The 18,449-nt window shown below is 45.2% G+C and overlaps 1 protein-coding gene across 4 annotated transcripts in view; it reads right to left on the bottom strand.

Moving 5' to 3' along the window:
* Positions 1 to 18,449, bottom strand: part of HCFC1 (host cell factor C1) — a 3,865,385-nt gene that overhangs the window by 3,051,833 nt on the left and 795,103 nt on the right. For all 4 annotated transcript variants that reach the window (XM_044080175.1, XM_044080172.1, XM_044080173.1 and 1 more), the window contains exon 3: positions 2,259 to 2,419. In XM_044080175.1, the coding sequence (XP_043936110.1) occupies positions 2,259 to 2,419 (161 nt within the window). The remainder of the gene's footprint in view (positions 1 to 2,258; positions 2,420 to 18,449) is intronic.

The following is an 18,449-nucleotide window of genomic DNA, read 5'->3' as shown; positions in this document are numbered from 1 at the left end:
TAGGCCTGGGCTGACTATCCTTATCCCTGCATTTTTTGTGCACGCCGGTAGTCTATAGCTTTGACGGCATGTTATAATTAAATTTTCTGCCAAAAAAGTGTTGTGCGAAATCAAAACATCTTTTAATAGTGCGTTTATTAAATCTAGCACAAAAATGACAAGTGACGACGTGATCAGGGCCCAGGCACGGTATACAATAAGAATGAAAATCCTTGAGGTATTTGCTTCCCACAAGAAATACAATTGTTAACTTTTTCTGACATCAGTCTGAGGCAAGAAAAGTTTCCCCAACGGGGTCCTTAGCTATATAGAAGACTTCGGTCTGAAACTCTAATTCGAAAATCTCAGCAGTCGGCCGACCGGCACGTGCGAACTGCTTCTGCTTCGGGCACCACACGGCAAGAAAGACTGAAGAAAATGGCGCCGGTTGCAATATATGTACCCCTGGCGCACTGACGCCAGGGATGAGGCGACAGCAACCGACGTCGGACCAAGACTTTGGAAATCCGGCCGACTGCGGGACCACCTGACGACAGGAAAACCCTAGTGTGATGACTGCAGCAGAGTAACACGATGAACATCTGGCAACCCCTAGGATCCGAAAGCAGTCCCCTCGGATCCAGCATGCGGATCGGAGCCAGAGATGACCCGATCGGATCCGAAGGAGTAGAACGCTCCGACCTCAATGGAGCCGAAGGTCCACTGACCCCTCCGGATCTGACGCTCAACTCACGGCCTCGAGAGCTCGGATCAGACAGACTCAAGGGTACAATCGGCGCCAAAGTAGGAAACACTGCCGGCGCCGACCCCACCCCGGCTCCAATGCTAGTCTGATCCGACAGCTCCGAACCCCGATAGCGGGACGGAGAAGGAGCAATGGGGTGAAAACGGGTTAACCTCCCCGGGCAGGCAAGAGCACTCCCATCTGCAGCTGAGCCTGAAGAAATCGACGCATCATCCGGTCCATGTCTGTGGATAGACTCCTCGTTGACCTGGACGAGGCCGCCGAGGCCGGCCGGGAAGGCCTAGACGACCTCAAAGGTGAACGGGTCTCCTCCTCCGGGGAGAAACCTGGAGAACGAAGCTGGGAGGGGGAAGGCCCGGAGACCTTAAAGGGAGAGGCAAGCTGCTTGTATGGCAGAGCTGACTCGGACCGCCTCTTGTGGCTACGGTGCCTATCTTTCTCCCGCTCCTTGTCCTTCCTGTCTTTCTTTTTGCCGTCCCTTTCCTCCTAGACCAAAGAGGGAGGTTGAGTCCCGGCCAGGGAATCGGAGGCGGTAGGTGGAGCAGCCGCGGCTGGCGCCACAGAGGAGGAGGACAAAGTGGAATCAGGGGGCAAAAGGCCGGCAAGGATTATCTTCGTCCTCCTATCCCTCAAAGCCCTGGGGTTGAAGGCTGCACAAATAGTGCAGCATGAAGAAAGGTGGTCAACACCCAGGCAAATAATGCGCAGAGTGTGGCCACCCGCTGGGGACAGCTTATGGCCACACTCAGAGCATTTAGAAAACACAGCTTTTGGGCCTTCAGACATTTTATAGAAAAGAGAAAGAACAGGCCCACACACACACACACCTTCGCACACAGACAGAGGAGAGGGGAATAAACTAACTAAACTAAGAAGCTTTAAACTACACAAAAATACTAAGGGAGAGAAGGGAACCACACACACAAAGTTAAAGAAATTTTCTGACAGAAAAAGTATATAAAAAAAGCCTTAAACTCACAACACCCACGCTAGGAGCTCGTTCTAAGATACTTAAAGAAGCCGCGGCAAACAAGATCCGAGGGTTAGAGGGAGGTGGCAGGGCATTATGGGTAGGGGGAGGAGCTTGGATCTTTGGCTAGGAAAGCTGCCGGCTCGGATCCGAATCGGATCTGATACCCACAGGTTGCTGATCAAATGAAGTTAACTACTTCACATCAATCCTTTGCTTTTTTTGGCGGGAAAGCAAGTGCAACAGTAAAAACAAAAGTGACACTACTGATCAAAATCACGTTATTTTTTTAAGTAAGCCAAAGAGCAATCAAACTGGTCAAACTGAAAAACTGTTAAGACAGTTCAGAGGCGGATCAAGCAAGAATTTTAATCCAGAAGCTTAAAGTTAATACACAAGGATGCTACATTTATGACAGTTAAATACTTAACCAACAGAACACGACTTAGCAGCAACCTTCAATACAGCAGCCAACTCCAGTATCCCCCCCCCAAAAAAGTACAAGAACAACTTCGTCTAACGCACAAGACTGATTTTAATTACCTTGGAATGTTGTTTTTTGGATCTTCGCTGTCATTTGCTAGACCCCCAAAAAGATAGCACTTGTTGCCAACCAAAGAAAAGCTATGTCCTAGCCGCGGGCATGGAAGAGGTCCATTTTTCGGGGCCTTTGCTTTCAGCCGTTTCCATTCCCACCTACTGGCCTACATATACAAACAGAAAGTACATGATTAAAAGCTTAAACAGTAACAGAAAAAAAGTACAATTATGTATGTATGCATGCTTTTCCACAAAAGACTTGAAGGTGCTTGGCAAAGTTATCTGTAAAGTCCCTCTCATACATTTTACACGGTAAGAATGTCTCCAACAGCTGAAATGAAATTCAAACATGAAATGAATACATCCACCATCTGTACTCTATTTTACAAGGTTCCAGAAACAGGCAAAAGACAAAACTTTCAGCACAGAATGGCATGCAAATGATCAGCTCCCTAACATGCTAACACACAGCAGACCAGGCATTTGAGGAACAGATTAGGAAAAGAGAAAACTGCTGACAATGGCTCACTCACCATGGGAGAAAATTAGTTGTCCAGTCTACTACACTGTCTCTTGCTTTGGCAGTACAGCATGAATAATTCAGGCTGATTGCATGCATTCTGCATGCTGTAGAATGCAGGCTGATAGCAAGTGCTTGACGCTGCTAAACTGAGATGAGCAGTAGCCTTCAGGGGAGAGGACTGTGCGAACAGGGGCATAAAACCTCCTCATGGAGTGGAAGATACACTAAGCCCTCATATGCAAGTAAGAATACACAAGCAACTACATGGGGTGGGAACTCAGGCCATCATCAGAAAACCATGACTGATGCCTTGATGATTGGTCTCCCAATAACAGCTTTTAATTAGAAGGGGGAATCATTCGAGGCAGCTATGATGACTGTCAGGCACTAAATATGAAATGATGTTAAGGAGAGAAAAAATAAACTGCTTTAAAACAGCTGCAGTAAATTCAGTATAACCACTAGATGCTTCCCTAAGTTTGTAACAGTGTGTCAAATAACCCATTGCAATTTAAATGTACACGAGATTTCATATTATTATTTGGTGAGATCATCACACAATGGTGACTACTCATTTCCAAGACAATCGTTGGGAGAAATCATCCAGCTTTTTCAGAGCTTTCTAAAGTTTATCAGCAAAGACTAGCATATCTTTACTTAGCAAAACTTCAACTAGATGGTAGCCTGCAAAACTGCAGCAATTATTAAATAACCTACTGTGCCAGGTTCTAGTTAAAAATGACTCTTCCTCATTGTGGCCTAAATTACACCAGTGTGATGGGTGGTTAAAAAGTCCAGTTATATGCTAGGTGACCACTTTCTAGGGATGCGGCATATATGTATGTATATACATATCAGAACTTATAAAGCACTGTTTAATTACCAGTGCTGTGAACCTGGGGGGGTTATGGATTTTCTTATCCAAACTGTGGTAACGTGTCAGAAAGAATAATCAATCAACTTGGAAAGGTAAAGCTCTCCACAATATATGGCTGGAAAAATGATCTTCAGCATTTTTCATACTGGTGGTTTCAAAAGTACACTTGTGTACACTTACCATAAATGTAGATGTTTGAGTGTATGCACTGTTGCAGTCCTAACAATTGGGTTATCCGGCTCCCAGTAGCCCTCAGCCGGCCCAAATATCAGAGTCCTCGCTATATGATGTCGGCTGCTGTCGACTGTAAACCTGACGTCAGGTATAAAGGGAGGCAGCAGACGCCATTTCCTCAGTTTTTCTTGCCTTAACTGTCAACAGCCCCCAAAAGAAGGCTAGACCAGGAAGGAAACATCCAGGAAACATACCATCCAAAAAATTTTAGATCTAGTCTGTGCCTCAGGAAAAAAGGGGGACTGAAGGGTGGGAAACCAGGACTGCAACAGTGAATACACTCTAACATCTAAATTTATGTTAAGTGTACATAACTGTACAATGTTCCTAGTGTTTCACTGTTGCAGTCCTAATAACTGGGTTGATTTCCAAAGCCCAGGAAAAAACAAAGGTAGGACGAATAACCACAGATTAAGGGTTGGTAAGGAGGCCCTGCAAAACAGCAAAAGCAAAACCAGCTCTGGATTTAGAAAACAAAGGTAGATTTGTAATGCTTTGTGAAAGTATGGATGGAAGACAAAGTAGCTGCTTCCAAAATGTCCTTAGTAGGCATACCTCTCAAAAAAGCTGCAGAGGAAGAGGTTGCTCTAGGAGAATGGGTCCTAATAGTCTGAAGAGGAACCTTTCAATGCTGTAGGTAACAAAAATGAATACAATGAGCAATCCATTTGGAAATGGTTTGCTTAGAAATAGCTTTACCTAGAGACTCAGGAGCAAAACTAAGCAGCAACTGACAAGATTTCCGAAAGGATTTAGTCCTGTCTAAATAAAATCTCAACTGTCTATGAACATCAACAGAGTGCAGAATCCTTTCCCCTTTACTCTGGGGATTACTGAAGAAGGTGGGCAAGTGAATAGACTGGTTATGAGTCAAACTAGAAACCACCTTGGGCATATTAATTCTCAGAGAAAACCAATCTGAATGAAAAATAATGAAAGGTTCCAATGCCATTAAGGTTTGCAGCTCAGAAACCCTTCTGGCTGAAGTAATAGCCAAGAGAAAAGCAGTCTTCCAGGAGAGAAACTTTAAATCTGCAGAGGCAGCCGGTTTTAAAAGGAGGCAGAGCAAGTTTCTCCAGGACAAAATTAACATCCCAAGCAGGAGTAAGAGCTCTTCTGGGAGGTCTAAGATTGCAAGTACCTCTGAGGAAATTACAGTTGTGTACACTTACCATAAATGTAGATGTTAGAGTGCATTCACTATTGCAGTCATCACATTTGGGATAACTGCTTGCAGTAGCCCTCAGTCGGCCTGATTAAGTCTTGGGTCTTGCGTCAGTTGCTGACACTTCTTCCGTGACATCAGGTCGTCAGGAGTATAAAACATGCAACAGACGCCATTACATCAGTTTATCTTCCCCAGATGTCAGGTGCCCCCCTAATGGGAAGCAATTAAATCTATAAATATACAAGGTTACACATCCAACAAAAAAGCAAATACACCAAAAAGCTTTTGAGCATAGTAAAGGCAAGTAGAGATACAGCCAAAAGAAGTAAGGGGGCTGGAGGGAGGGTAACCAGGACTGCAACAGTGAATACACTCTAACAACTACATTTATGGTAAGTGTACACAACTGTACTATATTCTTCGTGTTTCACTGTTGCAGTCATCACATTTAGGTAGATTCCCAAAGCTAAGGATGGGAGGAGGAATTTAGATAGCATTAGGACTAGCTATAAGGCCCTGCAAGACTGCAGTGGCAAAGCCAGCTCTGGATTCAGAGAAAATTGGCAGATAGTAATGCTTGGTGAAAGTATGTACACAACTCCATGTAGCAGCTACTAGGATGTCCCTGGTAGGGACGCCTCAGAGAAAGGCTGTAGAGGTAAATGCAGCCCTGGTCGAGTGGGGTCTGATCCCCTGTGGGATTGGTTTTCCATGGTGCTTTTAGCAGAAATTAATGCAATGGCCTATCCATTTGGAAAAGGTTTGCTTTGAAATAGCCTTCCCCTCTGCCCCTGCAGCAAATGCCACCAGCAGTTCAGATTTCCTTTGAGATTTAGTCCCGTCCAGTAGAATCTAAGTTGTTTATGCACATCTAAGGAGTGCAGTATCCATTCCCCTTTGTTCTATGGACTAGGAAAGAAGGTTGGCAAATGAATGGACTGATTAAGGGCCACACTGGATACCACCTTGGGCATGAAGGAGGGATTGATCCTGGGGGACACCCTGTCCGCATGAAAGATGATGAAAGGCTCCACTGCCATAAGGGACTGTAATTCAGATACCCTTCTTGCTGAAGTGATTGCTAAAAGGAAAGCTGTTTTCCAAGAAAGGAATTTTATGCCTGCAGTAGCAGCTGGCTCGAAAGGAGGAAGAGTGAGTTTCTCCAATACAGAATAAAGGTCCCAGGCTGGAGTTGGAGCTCTCCTAGGTGGTCGTAAGTTTTTGGCCCCTGAGAAACTGCTTGAGCAATGGATGAGAGAAGAGGGGAGGTTCTGTGTTATAATGAGCTGAAATTGCTGAAGTGTGAATTTTGATGGAGGAGAAAGAGACAGGCCCTTGTGAAGCATCTCAGTTAAGTATTGTAAAATCTGAGGTAAATTGGGCACTGCTGTGCTCATCCCTTGAGAATGGTTCCAGGCACAGAATCTTTTCCATTTTCAGCATAAGTTTTTCTAGCACTAGGCCTCCTTGCCTCTAAAATGATATCCATCACTGGTCTACTGAGGGATGGTAAAGGAGAAATTAGGTAATTAGCCAGGCTGCTAGGTTAAGAGTTTGAAGCTGAGGGTGCAGAATCTGGTTCTCCTGTTGAGACAATAGGGTAGAAGTCTGAGGCAGGTGCCATGGGGCCGACAGTGACACGCTGCACAAGAGGGGGTTACCTGTGTTGGCATGGCCAGTATGGTGCAATCAAAATCGTCCTTGGTTTGTCTTGTTTGATCTTTAGTAGTACTTTGGAGAGCAGAGGCAGAGAAGGAAAGGCATAAACTGATAGGTTTTAACAGATGAAAGACAGAGCATCCACTTTCCAAGCTTGTTTGTGAGGAGTCCTTGTGCAAAATGTGTCCACTTGATAGTTCTGGGGGGGGGGCAAACAGGTCTCCATCTGGGCTCCCCCATTTGCTTGTCAACATGCTGAAAATCCTTGGTTCCAGTTTCCGCTCGTATGTGTCCATGAGGTTTCTGCTTAGTTCGTCTGCCAGTGTATTTAGTTTTCCTGCAGGAACTGAGCTTGGACATGCACTTGGTAGCTTAGGGATGTGTTCCACAATGCCATGGCTAGTCTGCAGAAGGGGTAAGAAAGTGTACCCCCCTGCTTATGTACCACATAACAGTGGTGTTGTCCGTCTATACCATTAACTGTCCTGGAAGAATGTGGTCCTTGAAGGCTGTCGGGTCATTCTGTACAGCTAACATTTCTTTTTGATTGATATGCAGGTGCATTTTACTTGGGTTCCATTTGCCCTGAATGCACTTCCCAGCCAGGTGAGCTCCCCATGCACAGTCTGATGTGTCTGTTAGAGTTTGGGCTGCAAGAGGTAATGTGAATGGTAGTCCCTTGATTTGGTGGAAGGCTTCTGCCCACCAAAAAAACTCTAGGCGTAGGCAAGGTATGATAGGAATCATTGCTTCTAGATCCTGAGAATGTTGACACAATAGGCTTTTTAGATACCATTGTAATTTCTTCATATGCAGTCTTGCATATGGAATTAGAAGAATGCAGGAGGTCATGAACCCCAAGGCTTGCAGTATTTGCCTTGCAGATAGCAGGATTTTTGTGAACACTTGTTTGACGGAGGTTGTCAAATGAATTTGTTTCTCTGGCATGAGGAAAGCTATCTGGGAAGTTGTATTCAAACTTGCTCCCAGAAATATAATTTGTTGACGGGGTACAGGTGTGATTTCTTTTCGTTTATGGTGTACCCCAGACAAGTTAGCACCCTTTGTGCAAAGGCCAGATGATTCAAAAGTATGTCCTGGCTTTCTGACTGAATTAGACAATCATCCAGGTATGGGTATATTTGAATATTTCATTGCCTGCAAAATGCAATGACTGGAGCTAGGAACTTTGTGAATACCCTGGGCGTAGTAGATAAGCCAAAGGGCAGTGCAGAGAACTGATAGTGCATGTAGCCTGCTTTAAAGCAAAGGTAACTTCTGCAAGATTCCCAGATTGGGATGTGCAGGTATGCTTCCTTTAAATCTAGTGTTGCCAACCAGGTGTTTTTGCCTAACATAGGGAGCAACTGGTGAAGAGTCAGCATCTTGAATTTTGGAATTGTCAAAAAGGTGTTTAGAGTAGATAGGTCCAGGATAGGATGCCATGAGTTGTCTTTTCTGGGTACCAGGAAAAGGCTGGAGTAGAAACATTGTCCCTTTTCCTCTTCTGGTACCAATTAAATAGCCCCCATGCCTGAGAGAAAGTACTTGCTTTTGGGCCTCTGCCCACTGATTTGGGGGCAGATCTGGCCACCCGCTTAGTGTTGGTAACATGTGGAAGTGAAATCTGTATCCCTAGGACAATACATTTAAAACCCATTTGTCCTGGGTAATGAGTTCCTAGTTCTTTGCATGAAGAGCAATCTTACCCCCCAAAGGGGCAGTCAGTTGAGAAGTGCTTGGAAGTTTTAAAAAAGAAGTCATTGAGACAGTTTACCATAGAGGGAGTTTTATTACTCCCAGATTTGGAAGTGAAGGCACCCCACTGCTTAGTCATGTGCGTACCCTGGGACTGAAGCCAGGAAGCTCTACTGGATCTGGGTTTGGACTGTGAAGGTCTGGAAGAGGCAGGAAAGGACCAATTCTTGGAAGGCCAATGCCTACTAAACCTTGGAGGTTGTACTTGTAAACCATCTTTAACAGTTTGCATAGATTTAGCTTTTTCCTCCACCTTTTTAAGTACTACTTCTGACTTTTTGCCAAACAGGTGGTCCTGGTTTAAGGGAGCATCCAGTAATTTCGCTTTAACATGATCTGGCAAGGATTGCTCCTTATGCCAAGCATGCCTTCTAAGTACAGACCCAGTAAACAACAGTCCTGCAAGATGCCTCTAGTGAATCAAAAAGTACAGTTTTGTACCTACCATAAATGTAGATGTTCGAGGATCCACATTGCTGCAGTCATAACCTGTGGGTAGTCCGCTGTCCTCGGTCGGCCCGAATACCAAAGAGCTAGGCTGGCGTCGGTCATTGTCGCCCAGAGCTGACGTCAGTACGTAGTAGTACTTAAGCGCATGACCGACGCCATATCCTCAGTCTTTCTTGCCCCAGATGTCAGAAGGCCTAAAAATGAAAGGCCAGAGCCAAAATAGTAAATACCCAACAACCACCAGTAAGGAAATTATGAATATCCCAAAAGGAAACACAGCAACCACAAACTATAGAGGGGAAGGAGGGAGGGGAAAATAGGACTGCAGCAATGTGGATCCTCGAACATCTACATTTATGGTAGGTACAAAACTGTACTATGTTCTTCATCTCACATTGCTGCAGTCATAACCTGTGGGTAGAATCCCAAAGCAAAGGAAAAGGGAGGCTGGCAAACTAAAAAGCATTAGGAGCTGCTAACATGCCCTGTAAAACTGCAGTGGCAAACCCAGCCCTGGACTTGGAATAAAGAGGGGAGATGGTAATGCTTAGTAAAAGTGTGTACTGAACTCCAAGTAGCTGCCTCCAAAATATCCTTAGTAGCTACCCCCCTCAAAAAGGCAGTAGATGTGGCAGTAGCCCTAGTTGAATGAGGTCTGATCCCAGCAGGAACATTCTTCCCATGATGAGAACAAAAAGCAATACAGTGACCAATCCACTTAGAAATAGTTTGCTTTGAAACAGCTTTCCCTTGTGAACCCAAAGCAAAAGAAATAAATAACTGTTGAGTCTGCCTGAACTCTTTAGTTCTGCTCAAATAATAACGTAGCTGCCTGTGGATGTCCAAAGAATGCAAGACTTTTTCCCCTTTATTTTGGGGATCAGCATAAAAAGTAGGCAAATGAATAGACTGGTTCAAGGCCACATTAGAAATCACTTTAGGCATAAAAGTAGGGTTAGTACGCAAAGAAACTCTATCCTTATGGAATATCAGAAAGGGTTCAACTGCCATGAGTGCCTGCAATTCAGATACCCTCCTAGCAGAAGTAATGGCCAACAAAAAAGCAGTCTTCCAAGACAAAAACTTCAACTCAGACGTAGCTGCAGGTTCAAAAGGAGGTAAAGTAAGCTTCTCCAACACAAAATTGAGATCCCAGGAAGGAGTAGGAGCTCTACGTGGGGGTCTTATATTTTTTGCCCCTCTAAGAAATTGTTTAAACAAAGGGTGAGAAAATAAAGGAGGGTCACAATCATAGTGAGCAGAAATGGCTGCAGCATGAACCTTCACAGAGGAAAATGACAAACCCTTGTCCAGTAATTCAGTAAGGTTCTGTAGTGCAAAACTCAAATTAGGTACTGAAACATCAAAGCCTTTTGCTGTGCTCCAAAGAAAAAACCTCCTCCATTTATCAGCATAAACTTTTCGAGTACTAGGCCTCCTGGCTTTCAAAATGACATCTAAAACCTGTTGAGGAAGCTGAGACCCCACCGGCTCTAAAACAGAATACGCCAGGCTGTTAGATGCAGGGACTGCACCCTGACCTTGAGAAAATGATTGTTTGACTGGGATAACAAGTGAGGAATATGTGGCAAAGGCCAATGGGGCTCCAGAATTAAACTCCTCAGCAGAGGATACCAATGCTGACGTGGCCAATCTGGTGCTATTAGAATCATGCAAGGCTTGTCCCGCCTGACTTTCAAGAGTACCTTGGGAAGAAGAGGCAGAGGGGGGGGAAGCATAGACGTGAAGGTTGTTCCAACTGAAAGATAGAGCACCCACTTTCCAAGCTTTTGGGTGAAACATCTTTATGCAAAATTTTGGCAGTTGGAAATTCAGTGGAGAAGCGAACAGATCTATGTCTGGAGTTCCCCAAGCCACGGTCAACTGTTGGAATACCTGAGGGTCCAATTTCCACTCGTGGGGATCCACAATTTGTCTGCTCAATACATCTGCTAGGGAGTTCTGTGCTCCTGGCAGAAACCTTGCTTGAAGACTGATGTGCAAACTCAGAGCAGTCTCCCACAATATCATTACTTGTCTGCAAAGAGGGTAAGAATGGGTTCCCCCCTGCTTGTTGATGTACCACATGACTGTTGTGTTGTCTGTTCGAATCAACACCTGTCCCGGCTGAAGTAGGTCCTTGAAGGCCATCAAGGCAAATTGGACTGCTAACATCTCCATGTTGATATGCAAATGTAGTAGTTTGGGAGGCCACGTGTCTTGTATCCATTTCCCATTGAAGTGTGCTCCCCAAGCTAAGTCCGAGGCATCCGTCATTATGATCTGACTCGCCTCTGGTCGGGTCACAGAGTCCCCTGTTTAGGTGACATTCCTGAGCCCACCACAAGAATTCCTTCTGGATGCAAGGTAATATCCGAATGACAGTGTCCAAACCGTGGCAGTGTTTAGTCCATACACTTTTGAGATACCATTGTAGCTTCCTCATATGCAGTTTGGCATTGGGAAGTACTAGAATGCAAGATGCCATGAACCCCAAGGCTTGAAGGACTGTCCTTGCAGTCAGCCTGGACATTACTGATAACTGTTGGAAGTATAGATGAAGAGTTCTTTGTTTGTCCGGGGTCAGAAATGCCATCTGAGAAGCTGCATTCAGTCTCACACCCAGAAAGCACATGTCCTGAGAGGGCACTAGACTGGACTTTATTTCGTTCACAGAATACCCTAGGCACCTTAAAACTGCCATTACATACTGGAGATGTTGTAGTAACTTGTCTTTGTCTTGAGCAAGAATCAAGCAATCATCCAGATAAGGATAAATTTGTATTCCCCTCTGTCTGAAGAAAGCAATTACAGGAGCCAGAACTTTTGTGAACACCCTGGGCGCAGTAGATAAACCAAAGGGCAATGCAGAGAACTGATGAGAAGTACTAGCCCGAAATCTCAGGAATCTCCTGCAGCTGGGCCTGATAGGGATGTGAAGATAGGCCTCTGAGATCCAGGGTTACCATCCAGTGATCTTTGCCTAGCATAGGTAGAAGTTGTTGTAATGTTAACATCTTGAACTTTGGAATGTCTAGGTAGGTATTGAGAATGGACAAATCCAGAATTGGCCTCCAAGTGTTTCCTTTCTTTGGCACTAGGAATAGACGGGAATAAAATCCTAGGCCTGCTTCTGACGGAGGGACCACCTGAATTGCCCCCATCTGCAAAAGCAAAGAAATTTGCTCCTGAGCCTCCCGCCTTTGCTGAGGAGGCGCATCCGGCATGCCTTTGAAAGGAGGAAAAGTGTGAAAATAAAACTTGTAACCTTGATTTATTATTTCCAACACCCATTTGTCCTGGGTGACCAAATGCCAGTTTTGTTTGAAAAGTCCCAACTTTCCTCCTAGAGGAGCTACCAGAAAAGAAGGGTCTGGCAGCTGAAGATACAGGTCATTGGGTCTGTTTACGAAAAGGCTGACCCCTGCCCTCACCAGAAGACTGTGCAGGAGAACTCCAAGTCCTAGGTCTGAAAGAACCCTGAGCCCTGCCTCTACCACGTCTAGACCTGCCCTTAGACTGATAATCTGAAGAAGGGTAGGACCATCCTCTAGCAGGCCAATTCCTACTAAACTTAGGGGGCTGCACCTGCAAAAAATCCTTGACCGTCTGCATAGACTTAGCCTCATCTTCCATCTTTTTCAAAACTGACTCCACAGGAGAACCAAAAAGAACTTCAGATTGAAGAGGAGCATCCAAAATCCGAGCCTTAACATGCTCTGACAAATTATGATCCTTAAGCCAGGCATGTCTACGAATAACTGAACCTGTAGCAGCCACCCTGGATGAAGCATGAAGAGCATCGAAACCACACTGCAAAGAATGTTTGCCAACTTGATCTGATGCATGAACCAACCCCTGCAGCTCCTTACACTCTATACCCTCAGATAAAGCATCCACCTTAGATTTCAATTGGCCTAACAAAAAGTTCTGATACTTCAGCATATGAAACTGGCAATTCAAAGCCCTCATAGCTAACGTAGAGGAGGTGTACACTTTTTTCCCCCACCTATCTAACGCTCTAGAATCTTTATCCAAAGGAACTGGATTCTTAGCCACAGAAGCCCTGACACCCTTCGGACCTTGAATAATAGTTTCCGGATCAGCTCTAGGACTCTTGTACAAATACTTATGTGCTTCTGGAACTCTGTAATATCTGTCTGGCTTGACAGGGGCCGGGGGCAAAGAATCAGGATTAAAGGAAGCTTCAGAAAAAACATCCTGAACAACATCCAAGACAGGGGGAAGAGCCAAGGGCCTATGTTGTGGCAAAAACAAAAATTCCCTAAGCCTTTTCAGAGAATCTGAAAAATCCTGACCTTCCCACTTGAAATGTTCCCTCATGGAATGTAAAGTTTCAGAAAAGGAAAAATCCTCTGGAGGAGAAGCAGAAGGACAGGAATCCTCTGCCTCCGAATCTGAATAGTGAGGGAAATCCTGAATTTCTTCAGCTGAGGAATCAAGAGTAGTTTGAAGAATGCTCCATTCCCTCTAAATCTGCCTCCACCCTAGGCCTCTTCTCTGGGGGGGGCATAGAACCCCTGATCAAAGTAATCAAGTCCTCTGCCATTTTCAACATATGCTTTTTTGGAACAGGGGCTGGAGAGCTAGAACTATGGCCAGGGCCAGCAAGACCAGGTTTGGCCTTAGCATGGCCTTTAGCCACTGAAGTAGAAGGCCTAATAACCATTTGTAAAGATGGAACTACAGATACCTGAGAAGCACCCTCAGCCTGGCCTAACTCCTGAGAGGCCAACTCCTGCAAAAGTAAAGGTTCCCCCTGGGATTCAGCCGAACCCTCGGCAGGATCCACAGTTTCAACCAGAGGTTCCATAGAACCGGCGTCCGCAACGGATGACTCATCCGGTTTAGACCTCAAAGATTTATCTTTACGCTTTTTAGCGGTAGCGGGCGTCGGAGGATCCGACGGCATGTTATAGTTACACCGTTTACCGAAAACAAGCCTGGCACAGTCAAATCTCCGTTTAATGGTGCGCTTATTAAATCTAGCACAAAATAGACACCCGACTACGTCGTGTTCAGGCCCCAAGCAAGGAATACAGAGAGAATGATAATCCCTATGAGGTATCGGTTTCCCACAAGAAATACAATTATTAACTTTTTCTGACATCCGGATAACTGAGGCAAGAAAAGACAAAAATTTCCCCAACGGGGTACTTAGCCCAACTTGGTCTTCGGTCTGAAACTCGAATAATGAAAATTTCAGAACGCCGAACGGCACTTGCAAACGCTGCTTCTGCTTCGGACCACGCGGCAAGAAAGACTGGGGATATGGCGTCGGTCATGCGCTTAAGTACTACTACGTACTGACGTCAGCTCTGGGCGACAATGACCGACGCCAGCCTAGCTCTCTGGTATTCGGGCCGACCGAGGACAGCAGACTACCCACAGGTTATGACTGCAGCAATGTGAGACTAAGAACATCCACATCGCTAAGAATGTTTTCCAGCTTGTTCAGCTGAATGCAGTAAATCCTGTAAATCCTTACTTTCAGCAAAATCAAGAATCAACATAATTTTCCTATTAGGCAATCCAATAATATGCTGCTGATACTTTAACATATGAAACTGGCAGTTTAAGGCCCTTTGTTTATATACTTGTTGTTTGTTTGCTTGTTATTTCCCTGGAAGCTAATTCACCTAATACGCAACTTCTCAGCGCTTCTGTGGATCACTAGTGATATCTGCATTGCTTACTGTACTTATTTCCTTGTTTCACTTGAAAGAAAGTTACTGTTTGTCGTTTTTGCATTTAGTTACTTGTATCACATTGCACTCAAGTTACCTGGCACTTGCTCACTAAAGCAATTATATAAGTCAGCACTAAAAATTAAAAGCACTACACCCTCACTCCCCACTGGCCCTTGTTTTCAATTAAGGATTTCCCAATATTATTCTAGCATGTCCAAAGGTCAGTTGTCAATCTCCTCTGCGGTCCAGCTGGTGAATCTGGGAATCTTGAGGCAATGTTATAACTGCCTCATGTACACAGACAACCCTCTCCTCCTCCCACATAACACAAATACTTGAGAGATGCAGCTATTTAGCCAAACTGGAGGCTGAGCTCTCTCAACTCAGGACTGGCAAGACCAGACAGGAGGAGAAGGCAACTACACACACCACAAAACCAGCCTCACATAATGCTACCACTCCACTGAATCAAACACATAAACACACAAAGACATACTGGAGGCTCTGAGTAAAATTTACCTAAACAGCAGAGGCCTCCAAAGCAGACACCCAAACAACTGCTACCTCAAGACACCCCACAAGCAACACATAAACCACAAAAGCAGTGTGCAAAGCAGTCACAGCCCTTAAGGCCAAATACAACACCAAACATACTTGTCATAGGTGACTCCATAGTCAGACACACTGACGTCCCACTCACCAGGCTGAACAAGGAGAGGGTCACAGTAAGCTGCCTATCAGGCTAGAATCCGCCACATAACACAAGCACTCGGGTCACTCCACAGCAAGTACAAATATGACACAGTCATTGTCCATGCTGGTGTGAACGACCTGAGACGTACCTCCCTGGACTGCATGAAAAGAGACATAGAGGAGCTCTCTGATTATGTAGCCCAGGCAGGTATGACCCTAACCCTGAGCAGTATCCTTCCTTCACCAAGAATGATGCCACAATATAGAGACAAGATGATCAGCTTTAACAATTGGCTTAATGTCTGGTGTCATTCAAAGGGGATCCAGTGTCTGTCTGCCTGGGATGACATGCTTGACAAGCCACGCTGCTTCAAGGACGGCTTGCACCTGTCACCCTGGGATTCGGATATTGGCTAAGGCTCTTGCCACCCCATAGTGCCTTTTTAGGCAAGGCTCAAATTCTAAACCTACCACCCTAGAAAACAAAAATGGGAAGAAATTGAGGGTAATGCTGCTCAATGCCAGAAGTCTAAATCTCAAAATGCACGCACTCGAGGCCCTTCTCAGTATGGAGAACATCGATGTCTGTGCTGTAACTGAAACCTGGTTCAAGGCTCCTGTGAGCACCCGGCACTATTAGGTTTTACCTCAGATCATGCGTTCGGCCCCAAAACCCGAACCACTCCACAAAAGGACGGGGTGTATCCATATTCATAAAGGATACTCACACCTCCAGGTTGATGGCAACGCATGAAGCTTCGGAAACCATCCAGGTGCAACTAACAATAGGCAAAACTGCTCTACAAATTGTAGCATGCTACAGGCCACCCTCTCAAACTCAGGAACCCCACACAGCCTTCCTGAAGACACTGGAGGGTATAAATGTATCTCCAAACACCATCATATTGGGTGACTTCAACTACCGAATATAGACTGGGAACATTACTCAAGCCCTAACTTTCTAGCCCAACGGTTCCTGGAGTTCATAAATTCAAATGCCATGGAACAGCTAGTCACTGTTCCCACGAGAGGAGAAAATATACTAGATCTCATTGTCACAAACATGGGGACAAAATGCTCCACACGAAGTATATCCCTCATTGGTGAGATCTGATCATAAACTAATCTCACTGGAAATCCACATCGCCCCCACCCCAAACAAAAGACCATAGTGAAGAACTTCTCTAAAGCAAACTTCACACTACTCAAGACTGGTGTGGTATCCTTCAAGGCCCCTGAGTCAGAGGAAACCACAACCCAAGCTCTGAAGCCCTTACAAATGCCTTCTATGAACACCTCCAGGACTGCATGGATCAGGCAATCCCAAATAAAACCAAGACTCTTTCCACAAAGGGCAAACGTCCAGTCTGGTGGACCCCAGCCATTAACAAACTTTACAATAAGAGGAGAAAGCTATTACATGATAGAACAAAATCCATAAAAGGAAGTCACCCTGATCATTATTAGTAAAATATACGAGCACTCATAAAATCAACTAAGGCCAATTTTGAGAGAAAAATTGCCATGGATTCAAAGGACAATCATAAGGTCTTTTTCAGCTATGTTAGGAACCTGGGTGGAAACTCACAGATATGCTCAGAATTAGTCCAAAATGATACAAAATCACTGAACCCACAGACATTGCCAACATACTGGCAGACAGGTTCAGTGCAAACTTCACCCTCCCCTAAAGGAGAGATAACTATCCCAGCCGAGTGTAGCCTCCCGAACAACTCAAATGCGCAGGTGAAAGCTGCTCTCTCTAAAGCTAAAAACACAGCATCAATGGGACGGATGGTGTCCCGGCTGTGTGCTACACGAGCTAAATGAGGAATTAAACCGCACATAAGGCAGCTGTTTAATCTCAGCCTTACCACAGGATACGTGCCCAAGGAGTGGCGTCGGCAACTGTGGTCCCACTCCACAAAGGTGGCCTCACGGACCCTGGTAATTACCGCCCCATAAGCTTAACAAGTCTAGTCTGCAAAGCTATGGAGAGGATCATAATGGAGCTCATAAACAAAGATATAGGGACTTGCAGACATTGGACCCGACCCAGTTTGGCTTTGTCAAGGGAAGATCATGCCTTTTGAACTTGGTCGACTTCTTGAAATAGTCACCAAGGCCATTGATGAGGAAAGGCAGTCCATACAGCCTACCTTGACCTTGCAAAGGCTTTCGACACAATACCCCACTCGGGTATTGTAGAAAAACTTACCAGCTTAAATGTAAACCCATATGTCACAAGATGGGTTGCAAACTGGCTTAAGGACAGAACCCACAGGGTTAGAGTTGCTGGCGCTGTGTCAGACTCCAAGCCGGTCACAAGTGGTGTCCCACAGGGCTCGGTCCTTGGCCCCTATTGTTTGGCATCTACTTCTCAGAAGTACAGGCCAACATGGGAGGACTTTGGCTGACAAAGTTTGCAGATGACTGCAAACTGGGCCATAGTGGAAAGTGCATCGGACACTGATATCCTTCAGAAGGGACTCACGGAAACAGATAGCTGGTGCCAGAGCCATGGCCTGAAGTTAAACGCCAAAAATGTATAGTCATACCCTTCGGGAAAAACAAGGTAACCCCAAGCTACCATATAGGTGGCAATCCACTAAGCACAGAAGAGGTTATCAGGGACCTGGGGACCCAGGTTGACAGTGGCCTTTCTTTTGACACTCACATTGCTAAAGTGGTTAGAAAGACCTTCTACATTGCCCACCTGATCATGTAGGATTCACATCCAGATCTAGTGAGGTCATTGTTCCCTGTACTCTTCACTTATCAGACCAATGATCGAGTACAATGCCCCATTCGGGATGTATCTCACCCGACATCTGCAGCAATTGGAGAGACCCCAAAAGTTCCTCACCAAAAGGATAAAGGGACTCCAAAATCTGTCATATGCTGCCAGATTGAAGAAACTCCAGCTCTATTCAGTCGCATACCGTCTGCTCAGAGGTGACATGTGCCTGACATACAAGGCCATGTCCAACCCGGAATTAATGGACATGCTCCACCTCAAAAAATCCAAATCCACCAAAACCACTAGAGCAAGCGACTTAAACCTTAGCACGGATATAAATAGGACGTGCTGGAGGGATAGATTTATCACTCAGAGACTCCC

The sequence above is a fragment of the Protopterus annectens genome, chromosome 8.part0, assembly GCF_019279795.1.
Source record: "Protopterus annectens isolate FY-2018-M chromosome 8.part0, PAN1.0, whole genome shotgun sequence".
Taxonomy (NCBI): domain Eukaryota; kingdom Metazoa; phylum Chordata; order Ceratodontiformes; family Protopteridae; genus Protopterus; species Protopterus annectens.
Note: the sequence above shows the minus strand (reverse complement) of the source record. Positions and strands in the feature narration are given on the sequence as shown.